Consider the following 18,937-nt stretch of genomic DNA (forward strand, 5'->3'; position numbering starts at 1 on the left):
GTTGCAGATGCAGCTTTAATCCTGGGTTGCTTGTGGCTTTGGTATAGCTGGAAGCTGCAGCTCCAATTTGACCCCAACCTGGGAACTTCCATATGGCACGGTGGGGCCTAGAAAGACATTTAAAAAAGTTGGATAAATGCTTCAGTTAAAAACAGAGTTATTATTCCAAGTATATACTCTTTACAATATATGCATCTAAATTATAAGGATAAAGAGGTCAAAGGAGACAAAATTAGATACTATGCCAACATTAACTTTAAGAGAAAGCCTTTCTTTTTTAATTTTAAAAATGTTTTATTTTCTAAGATGCATACACAGACACATACAGAATGGCATGTGGTATGGCATTTTATGTAGGCAATCCTGCAAGCAGAACACCGATATATAGATAATTGAGCCAATCTTATTGTTGCTTTCTATCTGATTATGTTACATTTACTAAATTAACTTTTTAAGTTCACCAAAACCATTTCATCACTATCTTTAGTAATGCACATTTCCCCTCCCCCCAGTTTCATTTAAGGGACTAGATATTTTCACCTTATTAAAATTATTATAAACCAATAATAGTGCTTGAATTTCACTTTTCCACATAATTCTAATTCTGAATTTTTTTAAAAAATTTGTCTGAAGGGGACTGGCAGCATTGCTCTATAGTTATACTGCTAATGAATCTTCAATTATTTGTACAGCACGTTAAGAAATAACTGTTCACGTGTATGAGAGAAAGCAGGTCAATGAAATGTGCACAAGAAAGCCTTTCTGATGTCCCTCCAACTTAGGTGTCCTTCTGGCCTATGGCTGGAGACCTTGTGCCTGAGGGGTGGGATCTTTGGCAGAGTTGAAGATTTCCTGAACGCAGAGCCCCGCTATGCTCCAGAACCATGGACAGCGTCAACCCCTCTGTGAGGTGCTCCCCAGGTCGGGTACGGTGGGTGGAGCGCCCCCTAGGGGCAGATCCGGACCTGTCTCAGATGCCGCGGAAAGAGGGCTGGGGAAGGGGGTCGGTGAGATTCTGTCCTACAGGACAGAGGAGCTGGTCAGAGAACTGCCAAGCTCCTCCTTATTCTCCCCCTGAAAACCTCATCCTTGAGAAGAGGGGATTTAACCTCAGAAACTGCATTTCTCACAAGCCACTGGATTCCTTCCCCCTCACCCCCTGCAGAAAACCTTTGTGTCTGATTCCTCCTCTTCCTCCCATCAGTTTCCAGTCGGTTGATATTGTGCTGTTACTTTTAATCCCTCCTCATGCTATCATGGAGCTCTGGATAACCAAGACCATGTCTTACGGTCATTTTCTGTGCTTGGTGCTCTGCCACGTCCTGATTCAGCTCAAAGAAAGGACTGAAGTATCAGAAGTCTGGTTAAGCTGATGGGTCACAGAAATAAATTCCAAATCTTCCTTCATTCTCCATGAAGGGTAAGCAGTCAGATGAGGGAAAGGATCTGGTGGCCCCAGTGGACCACAGCACGGAGACTTTTCATGAAGGACAGAGAAAGCCAGGCAGAGTCAAGAAAAAGTAGCAGTGGGGGTAGATTTGATATGATAGATGCCATCCAGAGGAGAGGCTTTCTGGGGCTGGAGGAATTGTATGGTAGTTAGAACTTATTCTGAAAGTGGGAGTGCAGGGCTCCTGGGAAACTTGAGAATGGGCTCAGACCCACAAACAAGTCCGGTGGCTTTCTGCACTCAAATTGACACCAGAAACCTGCAAACATCACACTCACTCCTGGGGCTGGAGCCAGCACCCCAGTTCTCCGTTTCAGACTCTGGTCACTAGGGGGCGCTTGCAGATGCGTCTGAGTTCAGCCATCCCTTCTTGAGGCTTCTTGTGTGATCAGACCAGGGCTTAGAGACGGAGTAGAGAGAAGATTCTGTTTCAGGTAGGTCCTGGCCCCCACGCCCTCCTGCTCCGAACGAGTGGTCCAAGAGATGTAAGAGAGCAGAGCGAGACCACACTCCATCCATTTTCCGAGGGGGATGAGAATGGACACGTGGGAGAGGCAGTGAGTGGAGAGTGGGATGGAAGAAGCCACTTGGGGTGAGAAGACACCAGGGCTTCTCTTGGGGGAGAAAGGGAGCTTCTGAATGAGGTCGGACTGGGGCAGCCGAGTCCAGAGAGAGTCCAGATGCCTCCTGCCTCTGCAGCTGCCCCTGATCTCCAGAAAGAAGGAACTGATCGGGTGGAGTCAGGGGGTCCCAGACTTGCCCCATCCAAGCCCAAGTTGCTGCCACTTCCCCTGCTGTGAGTGGCAAGTGGGCTGCAACACGCGACTTTTTGTTTGTTTGTTTGTTTTGTTTTTCCTTTTCTAGGGCTGCTCCCATGGCACATGGAGATTCCCAGGCTAGGGGTCCAATAGGAGCTGCAGTCACCGGCCTACACCAGAGCCACAGCAACGTGGGATCTGAGCCACATCTACGACCTACACCATAGCTCATGGCAATGCCAGATCCGTAACCCACTGAGCAAGGCCAGGGATCAAACCTGCAACCTCATAGTTCCTAGTCGGATTCGTTAACCACTGCGCCACGACCGGAACTCCTGCAACATGTGAGACTTTATGTAGGGTCCTTGGTCTTCACGTTGGGGTACAACTTGGAGAAGCATGAAGGGCAGGATCTGCAGGGATGAGAACTGGGGACACTGTGTAGGACAAAGGGCTTCCTCACGCTTGGACCTTCTCTCATCTGGAAATTTCTAGGTTTATTCTAGAAGAGGCTGCATCTAATTTATGGAAGGAGCCACATAGACCATGATCCTCCTATGCCCACAAACAGACCAGGTCAAAAGCTACAAGAGGAGTTCCCTGATGGTTCAGTGTGTTAAGGTCCAGCATTATCACTGCTGTGGCTGGGGTTGCTGCTGTGGCACAGGTTCAATCCCTGGCCCAGGAACTTTTGCATGCCATGGGCGTGGCCAACCCCTCCCCCCAAACAAACAAACAAAAATACTGCAAAAGAGGACCAAGGACTTTGGGCCATTTCCACTTCCTTTTGAGGACCTCCACCTGTGACTGCTTCATGAGTAACAAAGGTGCCAGGACCTCTGGCATCTGGACAAGCAGGACATTGGGGGATGGCAATAAGTATCCTCCTGGTGTCACACTTTTTTTGGGGGGGCTTTTTAGGGTCACACCTGAGGCATATGGAGGTTCCCAGGCTAGGGGTCAAATCGGAGCTACAGCTGCCAGCCTACACCACAGCCACAGCAACGCCGGATCCTTAACCAGCTGAACAAGGCCAGGGATCAAATCCATGTCCTCATGGTTCCTAGTTGGATTCGTTTTCACTGAGCCACAACAGGAACTCCTGTCATACTGTTCTGAGCTCTGGTTCCCTCTGTCCATCCCAAGTGCTGACCCAGACACCTGACATCCATATCCTGGGGACCCTGGAGTCTGAGCACAATCCCTCTCCCCCAATGCTAGGGTCTGGCGAGGAGGCAGGGCATGCAACAACTGGCACCTGAGTGTCCCTGAGTCGCCCTCTCCCCAACACGCCTCTTATGGTTGTGAGGACGCAGAAGGTCTGTGCATCCTTGCACCTTCTCCACCCCAGGACGCCCAAGTGGAGTCAGAGCTACTTCCTGGATGCTGGTTCTGGGAAGGTGCCATTCTCACCTAGGTGCTCCAGTGACCACACATAACAGAGTCTAAAATGGGTAAGAAGAGGGCCAAGGCACGTCCACCGCCCCCAGCTGGGTCTCTCTCCAGCGAGGTGACCTCAGGCCAGTTATGGATCTCAGGCTACAGGCAATGAGATCCTGGCGCAGATGAGATGGTGCAGCGCCCGCAGCATGAGGAGTACTCGCACAGAATTGTCATGGTTACTGTAATTGACATGAAGTCACGTGGGCTTACTTATCCGACTGCAAGCAAACATGGACCATCAGGCACACAGTAGGCGCTCAAGAAGGACTAGGACTGCCTGAGCAGGCCCAGACCCCGCAGAGGTGCCGGCAAGCGGCCCCCTCATTTCCACTCGCTCCGGAGTCGAAAGTCGTTGAGTCCTCTCCTGTCTGAGACCCAGGGGCAACCCCAGGCCCCCGTCCCTCCTCCCCAGCCCCAGGCACCCGGAGCCCCAGCTTCCTCAGTGTCCCAGGTAACAGCATCCCGGCCCACTCCCAAGCTCACGCGCAGCCCGGCCGAGGGTGACTCGGGTTTCTTCACAGTCTCATCGCCACGGCGTCGGATCGCCACGTCCCTCGGATCGCAGCGCAGATCGGGCGGGCGGGCGTCTCTAGAAGGCGGGGGCGCGCTCGGAGGCCGGGCGCCCGGACGGCTCCCGCGGCGGCGCCCCCGGCGGGCCCTCCTCGTCCAGCCCCCGGCGGCCCTTGCCGATGGCCAGGCGGGGCCGGCCGCGGTTCAGGCCGTCCAGGAGGGCGCAGGCCTGGCAGAGCGCGCGGCTGGCCAGCGCCCCGCAGCGGCTGCAGGCGCCGGGGGGCGGGGGCCGCGCGGCCGGGGCCAGCGCCAGGCGCTCGGCCGAGTGCACGAGGTCCAGCACCGCCGACGGCCGCGCCGCCTCCAGCTGCTTGAGCAGGTCGCGCGCGTGGCCGCGGAAGGCCTCAGGCGCGTACACGCACTCCTCGGAGAAGTAGTCGAGGCGGCGGAAGTGCGCGTACAGCACCACCTCCTTCTGCGAGGCCAGCTGCAGCGGGCGGCAGCGCGGCAGGGCGCCCCCCTCGCCGGGCGAGCCCAGGCCCCCGCCCCGCGCCAGGCGGCCCGCGTCGCCCCGCAGGAAGTTCATGAGCACCATCTCGGCCATGTCGTCGGCGTTGTGTCCTGGGGGGGAGGGGGGAGAGACGGGGCGGGTCAGGAGGGAGCGCTGGGGGCCCGCAGGGTCCGCAGGAGGAGAGAACAGCTCGGAGCAACTGGGGTGTCCTCATTTGCCCCCCACTTATTGCGAACCGCGCTAGGTGCCCTTTCATATAGGGAGGGAAAGCACTTAATGCTACAAAAATCATTTCAGTCTCAGTCAAAAGTGTACTTCAGGAGTTCCTGTTGTGGCTCAGCGGAAATGAAGCCGACTAGTAACCATGAGGTTGCAGGTTCGACCCCTGGCCTCGCTCAGTGGGTTAGGGATCCGGCATGCCATGGGCTGTGGTGTGGGTCGCAGACGCGACTCAGATCCTGAATTGCTGTGGCTGTGATGTAGGCCAGTGGCTACAGCTCCGATTTGACACCTAGCCCGGGAACCTCCATATCCCGCAGGTGTGACCCTAGGGGGGGAAAAAAAAGCGTACTTCAGACTGGGCAGAAGTCAAAACAGCATTTGATTGAGATCCTCAAGTGGGCTGTTGATGCAAATGCCTCTGGGAACGCAGATGACGGTGTTTGGAAAGATGAGGGAGGGCTTTCCCATCGTGGTGCAGCGGAAACGACTCTGACTAGGAACCATGAGGTTGTGGGTTCCATCCCTGGCCTCGCTCAGTGGGTGAAGGATCCCTGCGTTGCCGTGAGCTGTGGTGTAGGCCACAGATGCGGCTCTGATCGGGCATTGCTGTTGCCCTGGCTATAGCTCTGACTTGACCCCTAGCCTGTTGCTGTGTAGGCTGGCAGCTGTAGCTCGGATTTGACCCCTAGCCAGGGAATGTCCATATGCCCTGGGTGCGGTCCTTTAGAGAAAAAGGCCAAATGCAACACATTATATATATTAAGAATAAAAGGGTAATTATCTCTTCATATGATGATATACATCTAGTAAGTTACAATATTTATTACGTGTATATATATATAAGTGCATATTTACACAACAGTCACGGTAAAATGGAAGCTAAATCTCTACTTATTCTGCAGCTTGTCATACTTGAGCCTGGTCTTAGGGCTTCTCAAATGGGCCTTACTTCCCCTCCTCAGGGCCTTTGCACACACTGTTTCCTCTGCTCAGAACACTAATTCCCTCTTTATCCTTCAACCTAGCCACCCTTTCACTAGGCCCTCCTGTATAATTTTTCTTAGTAGTACTTACTAGGTTATAATTATGCATGTGAGAAACGGGCAGGAGCAGAGACTGCCTTGTGCAGCTTCATAATGGCAAAAACTTACATGGTTGCCATGTAACATTTACCGTTTCAGTGTCTTGTCTAAGTGCTTTGCATGTAATTCCCGTGATCCACCCAACTTCCCAATAACTCTAGGTCCTAGATATTATTAATATCCCTATTATGTAAAAAAGGAAACAGAGGTTAGGGGGTTTGTTCTGGGCTACATGGCTTGCATCTGGTACACAATAATTGGTCAATGATTATTAGTTGAAGTAATAATTGGGGCAGAATAAGAGAGTTATCAGAGAAGAGAAGCCAGTAGAGAAAAGGAGTTAAAAGACACAATTGTGTTTCAGACAATGGATGGCTCCTTCCTTTCTTCCTCCTCCTCCTCCCCTTCCTTCCCTCCTTCCTTCTTTCTTTCTTTCCTTTCTCCCTCCCTCTCTTTCTTTCGCCAAACCTGAGACATAGGTAAGTTCCCCGGCTAGGGGCAGAATTGGAACTGCAGCTGCCGCGCCTATGCCACAGCCACGGCAAGCCAGATCCCATTCACATGTGACTTTTGCCAGAGACTGCTAGAACGCTTAACCCACTGAGCAAGGCCAGGGTTCGAACCTCATCCTCATGGGTATTAGTCGGGTTCTTGACCTGCTGAACCACAACGGGAACTCACAGGCTATAGATGGCTTGTGATGGGAGATACCCCTTTACACCCCTCCTTTTGTGAAAAGGGATACAAAGAATGTCATTTTAAAAAAAAGGGCAGACAACCATGGCCCTAGCCCCTATAGAGTACCAACTCCCCAGCCCCGTTTGCCTGTGTGTGTGTGTGTGTGTGTGTGTGTGTGTGTGTACACCAAGATGATGGCAGTGACTCAAAAGCTTGCCATGACCGCCCATGGACACGTACACACTACGCTCACAAATCTTCCGTGGGCGTGGAGAGCCACTTCTTCCTGAGACGCTTCAATTAAAACGTACAGGCGGCGATACCACTTCCTGGGCATGCGCCCCAGGCCCCTTACTGTGCGCGCCCCAGGCCCCTTACTGTGCCTGCCCCTCGCCCGCGCATGCACACGTTCCCTCCCACGCCGTCCTTTAGGCGTTGCGCCTGCGCTCACCCGTCACGACGTGCGTGGCTCCCACGAGGCGCGCCCCTTCCTCCAGAGCCCGGCGCCTCAGGACCCCGCAGAAGGTGCAGCAGGCGCGGCTGCGGCCGGAACCGGCCGTGCTGCGGGCCACGGCGTCCATCGTCCAGCCCCCGAAGAGGTCTGCGTAGGCCACGACGGTGAGCGGGAGCTCCCAGCGCGCCGCCTGCCGCCGCACGGCCGCCAGCGCCGCGTCCCGGTAGCCGCCGATGCCTTCGTCCACGGCCACGAGGCGCAGCGAGATGCCCAGGCGCGGGGCCAGCTCGCGCAGCACGTGCGCCAGCACGGTGGAGTCCTTGCCGCCCGAGGCGCCCAGAGTAAACCCGTTATTTGGAACAGTCTTCAGCCAGCACAGGAGAAGCCAGGATCTACTTTATATTTTCACAGGATCCCTTGGTCTGCGTGCGAATAGAGGGCGAAGCGCGGCAAGGGCTGACCGGCATGGGCAGACCAGTGAGGAGGCTCCAGCAGCTCCAGGTAAGCAGCAGCGAGAGCTCGAAGCAGAGTGGAGACAGTGGGAGAAGAGGTCCAGTTCTGGATCTCTTCCGGAGACAAAGCAGATGGGATTCTTAAAAGTCTTGGGGGAGGGCAGTGGATGAGAGAAACAGAGGACTCGGGATAAGTCCAAGTTTTTGTTTTGGCTTAAGCGTTTGGAAGGATAGTGAGGCCATTTCTTAGCAAGGAGGTGGGGGTTAGGGAAGAATGGGGAAATATTGTGAGAAGGGTAAGGTTAGAGCAGAGAATCTGAAATTTGGTTTGAGCATGGTAGATTAGAGGTCCTTTGCCCTGGAAGTCTTTCTGGAACTCTGGGCTGGGTCTGGCGCCTCCTCTAGGCTTTGATGTCTGTCCCATCATCACCCAGGCCAGCCCTGACCATTCTAGGTTGTAATCAGGACAGAAGAGGGTGCACTCGCACCGCACCCATTTTGGGGTTGGGAACAAGGAGTCAGACCTGGCCAGCAGAGTGCAATGCGGGGACACGGGCTGCGTAGGGCTCTCCAGCCCGGAGGGCCGCGGGGATATATATAGGCGTTAGGGGATCACGGAGGGGCGTGCCAGCTCCCCAGGGACGCATGTCAAATGCGTGGGGGAGAGATATGGAGGCTATCGACTCCCCCAGCGCAGTGCGGCAAAGGGCCCGGGTTGGGCCGGCCGCGGGAGGAGGCACTCACCTGAGCAGAACGCGCTCGGGGAGGTGTAGGCGCGAGAAAACGCGGAAGCGGGTTGAAAGAACTACCACTCCCAGAAGGCTTTGGGTCTGCCGGCCAACGACTCCCAGGTGTCCCTGCGGCTGCTTTCCTCGCTTACTGTGGTCGGGCAAGCGGGGCCTACAACTCCCTGCGGTCCTCACGGCGACGTCTCTCGCTCCGCCTACGGCTCCCAGAGGGCTCCATGCCTCCCCGGTTCGATTCCCGGGTGCGCTTGCGCGTGAGCAGGTGCGGCGTGTAATTTCTGGGTGCTTCCCGGCTCTGCGCCCTGAGTTTATTCCAAAGATGGATGTTTTTCAGGTTTTCTGCCCTTGTGGGAGTATGATAGAGTTTGTGGTTGGAGTGGGACGAGAAGGGGATGCGGATGCTAAAGGGAGAGGCAGCAAGGGCGCTGGATTGATTCCAAGGATTGGCCCGCATCGCTGGGCGATACCGTTTGGGCTCCTGCGCGCGCCCCCGCAGACGTGGGTGTGCTCCCAGGCCGAGGGCCACTCCGTGGGGGCTGGGGGCGTTAGCTGTGCTCGGATCTGATGGGTAGCGGTTTGTGGTTCTCTGCGCGTGCACGGGGCTCGGGGCATGAACGCGGTGAGCAGTTATACGCATGCGTGGGTCAGTGACAAATGCGCACATCTCCTGCCTGGTGCTGTCAATGACAGAGCTCGGGATGGAGGGTAGGTGAGATACATGAGGACGGGGGTTCCTTGGGGCACAAGCCTCCTAAACCAAAAAACGGAGCACCTTCCCAAGAAGTCAGCCGGAGCCTTGTGCCTCAGGTGCAAGCCCTCGGGCTCCTTCCAAAGCCCAAACTGCTCCCTCTTCTGCATGTTCTGAGATCCTTTTGTCTCTACCCTGTGAAGCCCTTGAGGGGTGGTGATACGGGGCATTTGGGTGTCAGAACCTGTTGGTTGAATCCTGGTCATGGGGCTCATTTGTTCGTTAATTGTCTCTTGAGGCTTCCTGTGTGCCAGGTTCTGTCCTCTAGGATGCAGGTGTATCAAGCCTGGTTGAGGAGAGAGGGATCACAAAGCTGGATGTGGAGAGTCCAGATATAAGGGACGACAGGAGCCCAGAGGATACAGGTGCTGCTAACCAGGGCATGGGGGGTGCAGGCGACGACAAAAACATTTAATAAGTGCTTCAGCATGTGCCAGTCATCAGGCTCTGTACTTTCCTTGCAGCATCTCAAGTTTCTCATCTGTAAATGGGGGTATTAATAATAGGACCCCCTTCCCAGAGTGTTTGAAAATAAATGCATTAACAGGAAAGTGTTATTGCCCAAACCATAAGCTTTTACCATTTCCATCTCATTTAATTCTCCTAATCAGGCATGGCTGCCTTTTCTGGGCCAGGCCTAAGTTTTCTTTGGAAGCAAGCCGAGTTGGGGATTTTAAAATCTCAGCAAACTGACACATAGTCTGAGGCAGTTCTCGGGGTGGGGGGAGGTTGTCCCCCGGAGAACACTTGGCAGTGCCTAGAGATACTTTTGGTTGTCACAGCTGGGGTGCAAGGGGAAGAGTGTGATTGGTGTCTGGCAGACAGGCCAGGGATGTCGGTCAGTATACCTTGTACTGACTCCTGCAGCACAGTCATCCAGCCCCAAACAACAATAGTGCTGTCGAGTTCCCGTTGTGGCTCATCGGAAACGAATCCAACTAGGAACCATGAGGTGGTGGGTTCGATCCCTGGCCTCGCTCAGTGGGTTAAGGATCTGGAGTTGCTGTGGCTGTGGCAGCTACAGCTCTGATTAGACCCCTAGCCTGGGAACCTCTATAGGCCACGGGGCGGCCCTAGAAAAGGCAAAAAGACCAAAAAAAAAAAAAAAAAAAAAGAATTCCCATTGTGGCTCAGCGGTAATGAACTCAATTAGTCAACTAATATCCATGAGGATGCAGGTTGGATCCCTGGCCTCACTCAGTGGGTTAAGGAGGATCTGGAGTTGATGTGGCTGTGGTGTAGGCCGGCGGCTACAGCTCCGATTGGACCCCTAGCCTGGGAACCTCCATATGCTGCTGGTACGGCCCTAAAAAAGCAAAAAAAAACAGTAGTGCTGAGGCTAAGGAGCCCTGGCTTAAGTGGTATTCTGCTGTGTCTTGGTTTTCTACCCCTAAACTAGTAGACATATTTAGTGTTTAGGGTTGGTTTTATTCTCCTGCTTTGAAAGTTTCTCAAAGTATTTAAGCACATCTCCACACCCTGCACATATTTTTGAGTGAGACCTTAGTAAGAAAAAAAAGGGTTGTCTTAAGCTGGGCATGAATTTAAAAAAAAAGAGGATGGAAAAGTCCCTGATGACTCTGTGTACCACTTACCTAGTTGTGTAACCTTGAGTAAGTGACTTAACCTTTCTATGCGTCCCCTGTTCAATGGGGGTAATAATAGCAGTTGCTTTGGAAGAACTAAATCATTTGACATATGTAATAAATGTGTAAGAACAGTGCTTGGCGCTTGGGAAGTGCTGTGAATAGAGTGGAGGACAGTGTTCTGGTTCCTTATGTCACTTCCCTGCAGCAGCAGTAATTGGCAGTGTTTGAAAATGGGACCAGTTCCTCTAGTCCTTAGTGGCCATGTTCATCCGCGAACTGGCACAGTCTGAACAGAGGTTTCTCATGGATGCTTTGCAAACATTTAGTTTCATATGTTGGAGTTCCCATCGTGGCACAGTGGAAATGAATCTGACTAGGAATCATGAGGTTTCAGGTTTGATCCTGGCCTCGCTCAGTGGGTTAAGGATCCAGCGTTGCCATAAGCCTTGGTGTAGGTTGCAAACTCGGCTTGGATCCAGGTTGCTGTGGCTGTGCGTAGGCTGGCAGTTGTAGCTCCGATTGGACCCCTAGCCTGGGAACCTCCATATGTGGCAGGTGCAGCCCTAAAAAGCAAAAAAAAAAAAAAAAAAAAAAAAAAAAAAGTTTCATGTGTTGGTGTATTGGGGGAAAGACTGAGTTGGTGTTAGGGGCTTCTGGAAAGGTTAGGGTTGTCACCATGGGGGTCAGGGACACTGGCATCCAGTAGATAGCAGCTAGCAATATTACTAAATCTCTACCCCACAGCAAAGAACAGGCCTGCCCAAAATGTCAGTGGTGCCGAGGTTGAGATGAGGTACGTGTTGAGTGCTCAGAACAGCTCTTGGTCCCCATAAGCCTTCTTAGATGTTAGCTACCATTTACTCCAGCACACCGTGCTCTGTGGCGCCTCCATCTGCCTGCCCAGAACGCCCTTCCCCCACGTCGAAAATACCTTCTCATCTTTCAGGACCTAACCAGATGCTACCTTTTTGGGGAAGTGTTCCCTGACTTCTCCCATCCCCGCCCCCCCAAGACACCCTCAGTCAGGCAAGGACTCCTTGAAGACACACACATGAGACTGGATCAAATTCATGATCTTTTCTCACATCTGAGTGGCCTCAGGCCTCAGCATCCTTTTCTGAGATATTAGAGGGTGGCTTTGAGGATGAAATGGACCAGCACCAAGGGAAATGTTTAATTAACGTCAGGACTCCCCTTGTCAACTGTATTAGTCAATAAAACCTTAAAAGCTTGGTGTTGGTTTAGGTAGGCAGAAATTGTTAAGAAATACAATTTTAAAAAAGATTTGCCACGGAGGTCCCATCATGGCTCAATGGAAACGAATCCGACTAGGAACCATGAGGTTGTGGGGTTTGATCCCTGGTGTTGCCGTGACCTGTGGTGTAGGTTGCAAACTTGGCTTGGATCTGGCGTTGCTGTGGCTGTGGTGTGGGCCGTCAGCTGCAGCTCCGATTCAGCCCCTATCCTGGGAACCTCCGTATGCCACAAGTGGGGCCCTAAAAAGTAAAAAAAAAAAAAAAAAAAAAATTGCCATGGAAGAAATAGGAACCAGGGAAATTATCTCATCACCAGAAGAGTTAAGAAAAAAAAAATGTTATATGCTGTATGCATGAGACCCACATCTAACGAATAAAGACTAGGAAGTATGAAAGTAAAAGGGAGGAAAAAGATAAACCAGGAAAATAACTCAAAGAAATCTAAGTTCAGCCACATCAACCACTAAACAAAACAGATACTGAATCCAAAAGCACTGTCAGTAATAAAGTGTCATATCACAAATTCAAAAGGAATAACCAGGATGCCAGAACAGTTCTAAACTCAGATGCACCTAACAACATAGTCCTCCCCCAAATAAAACTAAAGTTAGGGGATGACAAGAAGAAATTGGCACGTTCCAGAAGCACTAACATTTTACTACTGTCTCTCAGTAAGGAATCAGGTAGACAAAAACAACAACAACAATGGTAAAACTGGAAAAATTGAACCTTGAGCGGCCTGGGCAAGCCTCTCGCTCCGGTCTCCCCTCTGCAGAGAATGCTGACTCAGTCAGGGAATGATGGGCAGGGAGAGTGGACGGAGCCCCCCACCCTCTCTGGGCAAGAGTGAGGGGTTTGTGAGGTGAGAGGAATGACCTTCTATTTCCTTTCCCAGAATGGAACAGCAGAGGGGGCTCCTGTTGTTATTTCTGGGGGTGCAGCTGCTGTTGGTGGGAATGTTCCTCTACCAGAACCACCGCGGCCAGGGCTTCACCTCCTTCCTGCGCTTCCTAATACAAGCCAAGCCAGAGGAAGCAGAGGGGCTGCCTTTCCTGGCTCAGGTTGCCTCTGCCGGACTCCCTTCCTGGGACGTGTACTCCAACCTCAGCCAGATCCACCCCATGGACCTCAGCGACGAGGATCTGCCTAACTGCCCCGCCATCTCGCCCTACATTAGTAAGCTTGCGGGGGCCTCCTATGCCCCCAGCCCCACCTTGGGCTTCGGGGAGCTGGCAGTAATCCCTGAGGAGCGGGGAAGGACTGGGGAGCAGAAGGCAGTGGGCCTGGTGGCCAGAGGTGATGGAGAGTGTGCTGGTTATCTGTGGCTGCATCAAAATGAAATGCCCCCAAACTTAGTGTCTTTAAAGAGTCATTAACTCTCAAAATGTGTGGGGGTCAGGAATTTGAGGGCCATCCCAGCTGGGCAGCCGTGGTCCAGGTTTTTCATGTATTTGGAGTACACTGAGGCTGGAGTTAAGAACAGCAGGGGTAGAAGCAACCAGGAGCTGGCCGGGCACCTCAGTCTCTTCATATGGTCTTAGGGTCTTGCCCTATGGCGAGTTGGGCTTCCTCCCAGCATGGCCTCTGAGCTTGCATGGCAAGTCTTCACATAAACAGAGCAGAAGCCAAATGGCCTTTTATGATCTAGTCTCCAAAGCCACACAGCGTTCTTCATTTCTGCCCTGATCCATTCATCAGAATCATAAAAGCTCACCCAGGTTTAAGGGGTAGAGACAGACTCACCTTTCAGTAGGAAGCGTGTCGAGAGTGCTGGTGTCCCCTGCACTGTTGGACAAGAGATAGCCTTGTGACAGTCTTTCTGCTGCAGAAAGAAGAGGTGCAGCTGGGGGTGATGGACAGTGGCGCCCCCAGGGAGAGAGGGAACTCTCTCTGAGGCATTTCACAGGCTGAGGAGGTCGGCCTGAGAACCGCCCAGGAGGAGACAGCTTGGAGCTCAGGAAGCTGATTGAGCATCATCAGAGCCCATAGGAAGGAGAGCAGCGGGAGGTGATGAGTTTGCTGAGGGAGGGAAGAGAGAGGTGTGAGAGCCAGGGAGAGATGAGGGGAGGATCAGAGAGGGGAGTGAAGAGGTGGCGGGAATACCAGGAGGCCAGGACGTTTGGAGCTGGCGGGGGCAGCTCAGAGCCCTTTGTCCTGGTATGTTGGTTTCCTGGGGCTGCCCTGACAAAGTACCACGAACTGGGGGGCTTGAAACAGCAGCAGGTTATTCCCTCAGTTCTGGAGGCCAAAAGTCCGAGGTCAGGGTATGGTCAAGGGTCAGTTTCTTCTGGAAGCATCCCGGTCCTCTGTGCTAGCTCCCAGTGGTTGCTGGCAATCCTTGGCGTTGCTTGGCTTGTGGGAAGATCACTGATTTCTGCCTCCATGGCCACTTTCTCCCTGGGCCATCACACAGCCTTATAAGGACCCTGGTGACTGGATTGAGGGCCCCCCAATCCAGGATGACCCTATTTTTAACCTATTACATCCTCAAAACCCCTTTTTTTTTTGTCTTTTTGCCATTTCTTGGGCCGCTCCCGCAGCATATGGAGGTTCCCAGGCTAGGGGTCTAATCGGAGTTGTAGCTGCCAGCCTACGCCAGAGCCACAGCAACACAGGATCCGAGCCGTGTCTGCGACCTACACCACAGCTCACAGCAACACCGGATCGTTAACCCACTGAGCAAGGGCAGGGATCAAACCCACAACCTCATGGTTCCTAGTCGGATTCGCTAACCACTGAGCCACGACGGGAACTCCAAAAACCCTTTTTCTAAATAAGGTCACATACTGAAGTTCTGGGTGGGTGTGAATTTGTGGGGGACATGATTTAACCCAATACAGCTGGGTTGTGGGGTGTCTGCAGTAGGTCCCTGACCACCGCTGGTCCCTGCCTCTCTCAGATGGCCCCCTGAAGGTGATGATCCCAGAGAACCTGACGATGGAGCAAGTGGTGGAAAAGAACCCCCTGGTGGAGCTGGGAGGCCAGTACTGGCCACCCGACTGCTGGACACACCACCACACCGCAGTAGTGGTGCCCTACTATGGGCAGGCCCGGCACCTGCAGCATCTGCTCTTCCACCTGCACCCCTTCCTGCAGCGCCAGCAACTGCACTATGGCATCTACGTGGTGAACCAGGTGTGGCAAGAATGGGGAGGGCCAGGAGGGCAGAGGGGTCTGGGCCTGGCCTTGGAGAGTCACAGCTGGAGTCATCACTCTGAACTGAGTGTCTGGACCAGAGGGTATCAAGAGGTGGGGGCGCAGGACTGATGAGTCGGAAGAACTTGGGGAGTCCCCTTACAGTCCAGTGGGTTAAAGATCCGGTGTGGTCGCAGTGGCGGTTTGGGTTACTGCTGTGGCACGGGTTCGATCCCTGGCCTGGGAACTTACACATGCCACAGGTGTGCCCCCACCAAAGGAAAAAAAAAAGGAGAACTTGGGAGAAGCCAGAGCCAAGGGCTGTAGGTTTAGTCTAGACTGGATGCATCTGAGATGAGCTTGAAGAGCTATGTGAGGGGAAAGGCTCATTCCCACTGAGTCTGGGTCTCTCTGGGACCAGGGCTGGTCTGGTTGGGCTCTTACCCTAAGAGGTAAATTAAAGCACTGGGTTTGGGGTCTGTTACATGCATATTTGAAATTTCGGCCTTACCCATTTCTCCCTGTGTGGTCTGAGAGTGGGACCAGTCTTCCACCCATTCATCCATTCATCACACTACTACTTGGTATAACTAGGTGTAAACTTGGGAACTTGTGTGCTGTCCCCCTGCTTTCTCCTTCATGAGACAAGGACTCATTGAGTTAATGAATGTTAAGCAGTGAAGCCAATGGCCGGCATGTGATAGGTGCTCAGTAAGTGATAGTGATACTGATGATGGTGATTAGGTTGATGGTGGTAGCGAGGATGGTTTTGGTGGCGATGATTCTGGTAGTGATGGTGATGATTAAGATGATACTGCTGCTGCCGACAGTGGTGATGTTGGAGGTACTGGTGGTGGTGATGGTGATGATGGAACTAGTGATGACGGCGGTTAAGTGACTGTGGACGGTGTTGAAGGGGGTGAAGACAGTGACCGTGATGAAGGTGATGGTGGTAGTGACTGTGACCGTGATGACGGTGATGGTAATACCAGTGATGGTGGTGGCGGTGGTCATGTTGGTGGTGATGGTGATGATAGTGGTGGCAGTCATGATGGTCATGATGTGATGGTGTTGGCAGTAGTGACGATGGAGGTTGGGTGACTCTGTCCACGGTGTTGAAGATGGTAGTGATGATGGTGGTGATGCTGATGCTGCACATCACGGTGATAAGTGATCATGGCTATGACTAAGGTGGGGGTGAAGATAATGATGAGGAGTTCCTGTCATGGCGCAGTGGTTATTGAACCCAACTAGTATCCACGAGGGTGTGAGTTCAATCCCTAGCCTCGCTCAGTGGGTTAAGGATCCGGCATTGCTGTGAGCTGTGGTGCAGGTCGAAGATGTGGCATGGGTTCCGCATTGCTGTGGCTGTGAAATAGGCCAGCAGCTACAGCTCCTATTCAGCCCCTAGCCTGGGAACCTCCATATGCCACAGGCACAGCCCTAAAAAGAAAAAAGACCAAAAAAAGAAGATGAAGGAAGAAGAGGAGGAGAGGCAGACCCTACCCTGGGCATCAGACCTAGTCTTTGTCTAGTAGGAACAGAAACTGAGACAACCACGCCTGACCACTGCCTCCCTCTGATGGCCTCTTGAAGGTGATCATCTCGAGAGCCTTGAGGACGGCCCAGGAGGGAGAGCTGAGAGGCCGAAGATACTGACTCTGCCTAGGACGGGGGTGGGGGGATCCATGAAAGTTTCCCCAGGTAACCTTTGAACGGCACCTTCTTGGCCACATCCTGGTTTTCCATCTCTCCTGTGGGAATAAGAAGGGGGTTCCAGGCAGGAGAATGGCATTCGAAGAGGTGAGACAGGACAGGCCTGGCAGGTGGGGGCACCCTACCGCCCACAGGTGACCGCAGCGCCCAGCATCACCATCTACCGCAGGTGAACAGCACTGCCTTCAACCGGGGCAAGCTGCGCAATGTGGGCTTCTGGGAGGCCATGCAGGATGAGGACTGGGACTGTGTCTTCTTCCACGACGTGAACCTACTCCCAGAGGACGACCGCAACCTCTACATCTGTGACATCTTCCCTGCCCATGTGGCGGTGGCCATTGACAAGTTCAACTACAAGTAGGCGGAGGGAAGGGACTGCCTGTGGGGGACTGCTGGCCGGGCTCAGCCCTTCCCGGGCCCTTGGCCTGCCCATCTGCACAGCCCAGGCCCTGATCTCTGGGGTCCAGGCTGGGAGGGGACAGCGGGCCTAGAGAAAGGCCTTGTGGATGGCGAGGAGCCTTCTTCCAGTGGGAGAGGGAGTGGTTATCAATGGGGCAATCAGGGTGCCCTTAACGCGGTAGACAGAGAGGCTGTAACAGGGCAGAGAAGGGGAGCTTGCGAAAGGAGGGGCCACGGATGGAGTCACAAGTTAGGCCTGTCAGATGGTTCAGGGAGGGGATCTCCCAGGGTCCAATGGGGGCCATCTCAAGGGTGAAGGGAAGGGTTACCCCAAGATCAGGCATGGAGACATCCCAGGGGTCAGGGGAGAGATTATCGCAGGGGTGAGTGGAGAATGGCTTCACCAGAAAGTGAACCTGGGAGATCCTGGTCAGAAAGGGGCCAGAGCCTATTGCCTGCAACTCCCTGCCCTTCCAACCCTCTCTGCCTCTCCAGGCTGCCCTACCGAGGCTACCTGGGAGGGGTGTTTGCCCTGCGGCCCATTCACTACCTGAGGATAAATGGCTTCCCCAGCACACACTGGGGCTGGGGTCGTGAGGACGATGACATCGCTGCCAGGTAGGGGGCGCTTCTCTGGGTCCTAGTGCAGGGAGCTGCAGGTCCCTCCACAGTGTGGCAGAAAGGGGGCTGCCCCGGACTGAGAGGGGACATGAGCTTCTCTGGCCTGAGGGGCTGGCTGTGTCATGGGGACCAGAGCAGAGGTGACAGGCATCATGTCCATGCCATCTCCCCTGTAAGGCTGAAGCTAAGCGGGATGCCCCTCTTGCGGCCCCACCTGCTGTTTGGCCGCTACCACATGCTGGAGGAGGGGCCGGACCCCAGCCAAGAGCAGAGCCCCCCGAGGTGAGCGAAGGTTCAGGGATGGGCAGCCAGTCTTAGGCCTGTCCCCACGCCCGAGGCTCACACGACTGCCCCTCCTGCCAGTCCTGGCCTTCAGGCTCTGATCCGCCACAAGTGGCGGCCCAATGGCACAGACTTGCTGGACTACAGACTGCTCTCCAAGGAGCTGCAACCCCTCTACACCAATCTCACTGTGGACATCAGCCCCTCGGTGCCCGGCTGACGGCTGTCTGGAGGCGGGGCTGGAATCCCCCACCCCTCCCACCCAGCACATCTGGATTCTTTCTTTCTTTCTTTTTTTTTGGGCATTGGGTTTCTTTCCCGCAGCCTCACCCCCCCAACCTGGCTTCGTATTAAAGGAGGGTTTATTGTAATACTCGCTTCTCCTCTCTGCCATCCCTAACCTGCGTCCTCCCATTTCCATCCATTCAGTCTCACCCCAATGCCCCAGATTCTAGTTCTCTCCTTGCAGTTCAAAGTGCTTAAGGCATATCCACCCGTGTGCACCTCACAAGAACTTGTGGGGTAGCGCTGCTGTCATCTTCCTTTTGAAAGCCAGGGCAGGTGAGTTAAATACATTTCCTGATGGGTAGAGAACCAAGTACAGGAACCTGGCTCCTGGGCCTGTCCATTACAGATCATGCTCTTCTGCTGCTTTCTTGGGGAAAGTGGGAAAAGGAAGGAATTATAAAAAAAATGTGAGGATAGTTGAATAAATTACAGTGTGTCCACATACTGGTAGAAAACCAATGCAGTCATTGCAGCAGCAGTATTAGAGTGAAAAGAATGAGTGCATATATGTGTATGATATGGTCTGATATTTGTGAAAATACTTATATAGGTATGTGCTTATGAGCATCGTAATGAGTGTGTGTGTATATCAAGTGT

At 53.3% G+C, this 18,937-nt stretch overlaps 2 protein-coding genes across 5 annotated transcripts; one reads left to right on the plus strand and one right to left on the minus strand.

Moving 5' to 3' along the window:
• LOC100516084 (cytoplasmic tRNA 2-thiolation protein 1) lies at window positions 274-8,137 on the minus strand. Its single transcript, XM_021094932.1, has 2 exons — window positions 7,106-8,137; window positions 274-4,782 (listed from the first exon to the last, which is right to left on the minus strand). Exons 1-2 carry the CDS (start codon window positions 7,233-7,235, stop codon window positions 4,241-4,243), a joined length of 672 nt encoding a protein of 223 aa, XP_020950591.1. The 5' UTR covers window positions 7,236-8,137; the 3' UTR covers window positions 274-4,240.
• Window positions 7,324-18,923, plus strand: LOC100514465 (beta-1,4-galactosyltransferase 3-like). 4 transcript variants are annotated; one of them, XM_013995129.2, is made up of 7 exons: window positions 8,404-8,568; window positions 12,795-13,075; window positions 14,799-15,034; window positions 16,920-17,107; window positions 17,645-17,767; window positions 17,948-18,052; window positions 18,134-18,423. In XM_013995129.2, exons 1-7 carry the CDS (start codon window positions 8,525-8,527, stop codon window positions 18,270-18,272), a joined length of 1,116 nt encoding a protein of 371 aa, XP_013850583.2. In that variant the 5' UTR covers window positions 8,404-8,524; the 3' UTR covers window positions 18,273-18,423. The 4 variants fall into 4 exon arrangements, with proteins under 4 accessions (XP_020950588.1, XP_020950590.1, XP_013850583.2 ...); XM_021094929.1 differs by lacking the exons at window positions 8,404-8,568; window positions 12,795-13,075 and adding an exon at window positions 7,324-7,609; XM_021094930.1 differs by lacking the exon at window positions 17,948-18,052 and having other exon boundaries at window positions 18,134-18,923.

This window comes from Sus scrofa, chromosome 6 (genome assembly GCF_000003025.6).
Source record: "Sus scrofa isolate TJ Tabasco breed Duroc chromosome 6, Sscrofa11.1, whole genome shotgun sequence".
Taxonomy (NCBI): domain Eukaryota; kingdom Metazoa; phylum Chordata; class Mammalia; order Artiodactyla; family Suidae; genus Sus; species Sus scrofa.

Bases quoted from the DNA above. Each gene is read 5' to 3' on its own strand.
- LOC100516084 (XM_021094932.1), bottom strand. From the start codon at position 7,235: ATGGACGCCGTGGCCCGCAGCACGGCCGGTTCCGGCCGCAGCCGCGCC. The intron at 4,783-7,105 runs GTGAGCGCAGGC...CCTCCCCCCCAG, and splicing joins AGCCACGCACGTCGTGACGG to GACACAACGCCGACGACATG.
- LOC100514465 (XM_013995129.2), top strand. From the start codon at position 8,525: ATGCCTCCCCGGTTCGATTCCCGGGTGCGCTTGCGCGTGAGCAG. The intron at 8,569-12,794 runs GTGCGGCGTGTA...TTCCTTTCCCAG, and splicing joins GTGCGCTTGCGCGTGAGCAG to AATGGAACAGCAGAGGGGGC. The intron at 17,108-17,644 runs GTAGGCGGAGGG...CTGCCTCTCCAG, and splicing joins ATTGACAAGTTCAACTACAA to GCTGCCCTACCGAGGCTACC.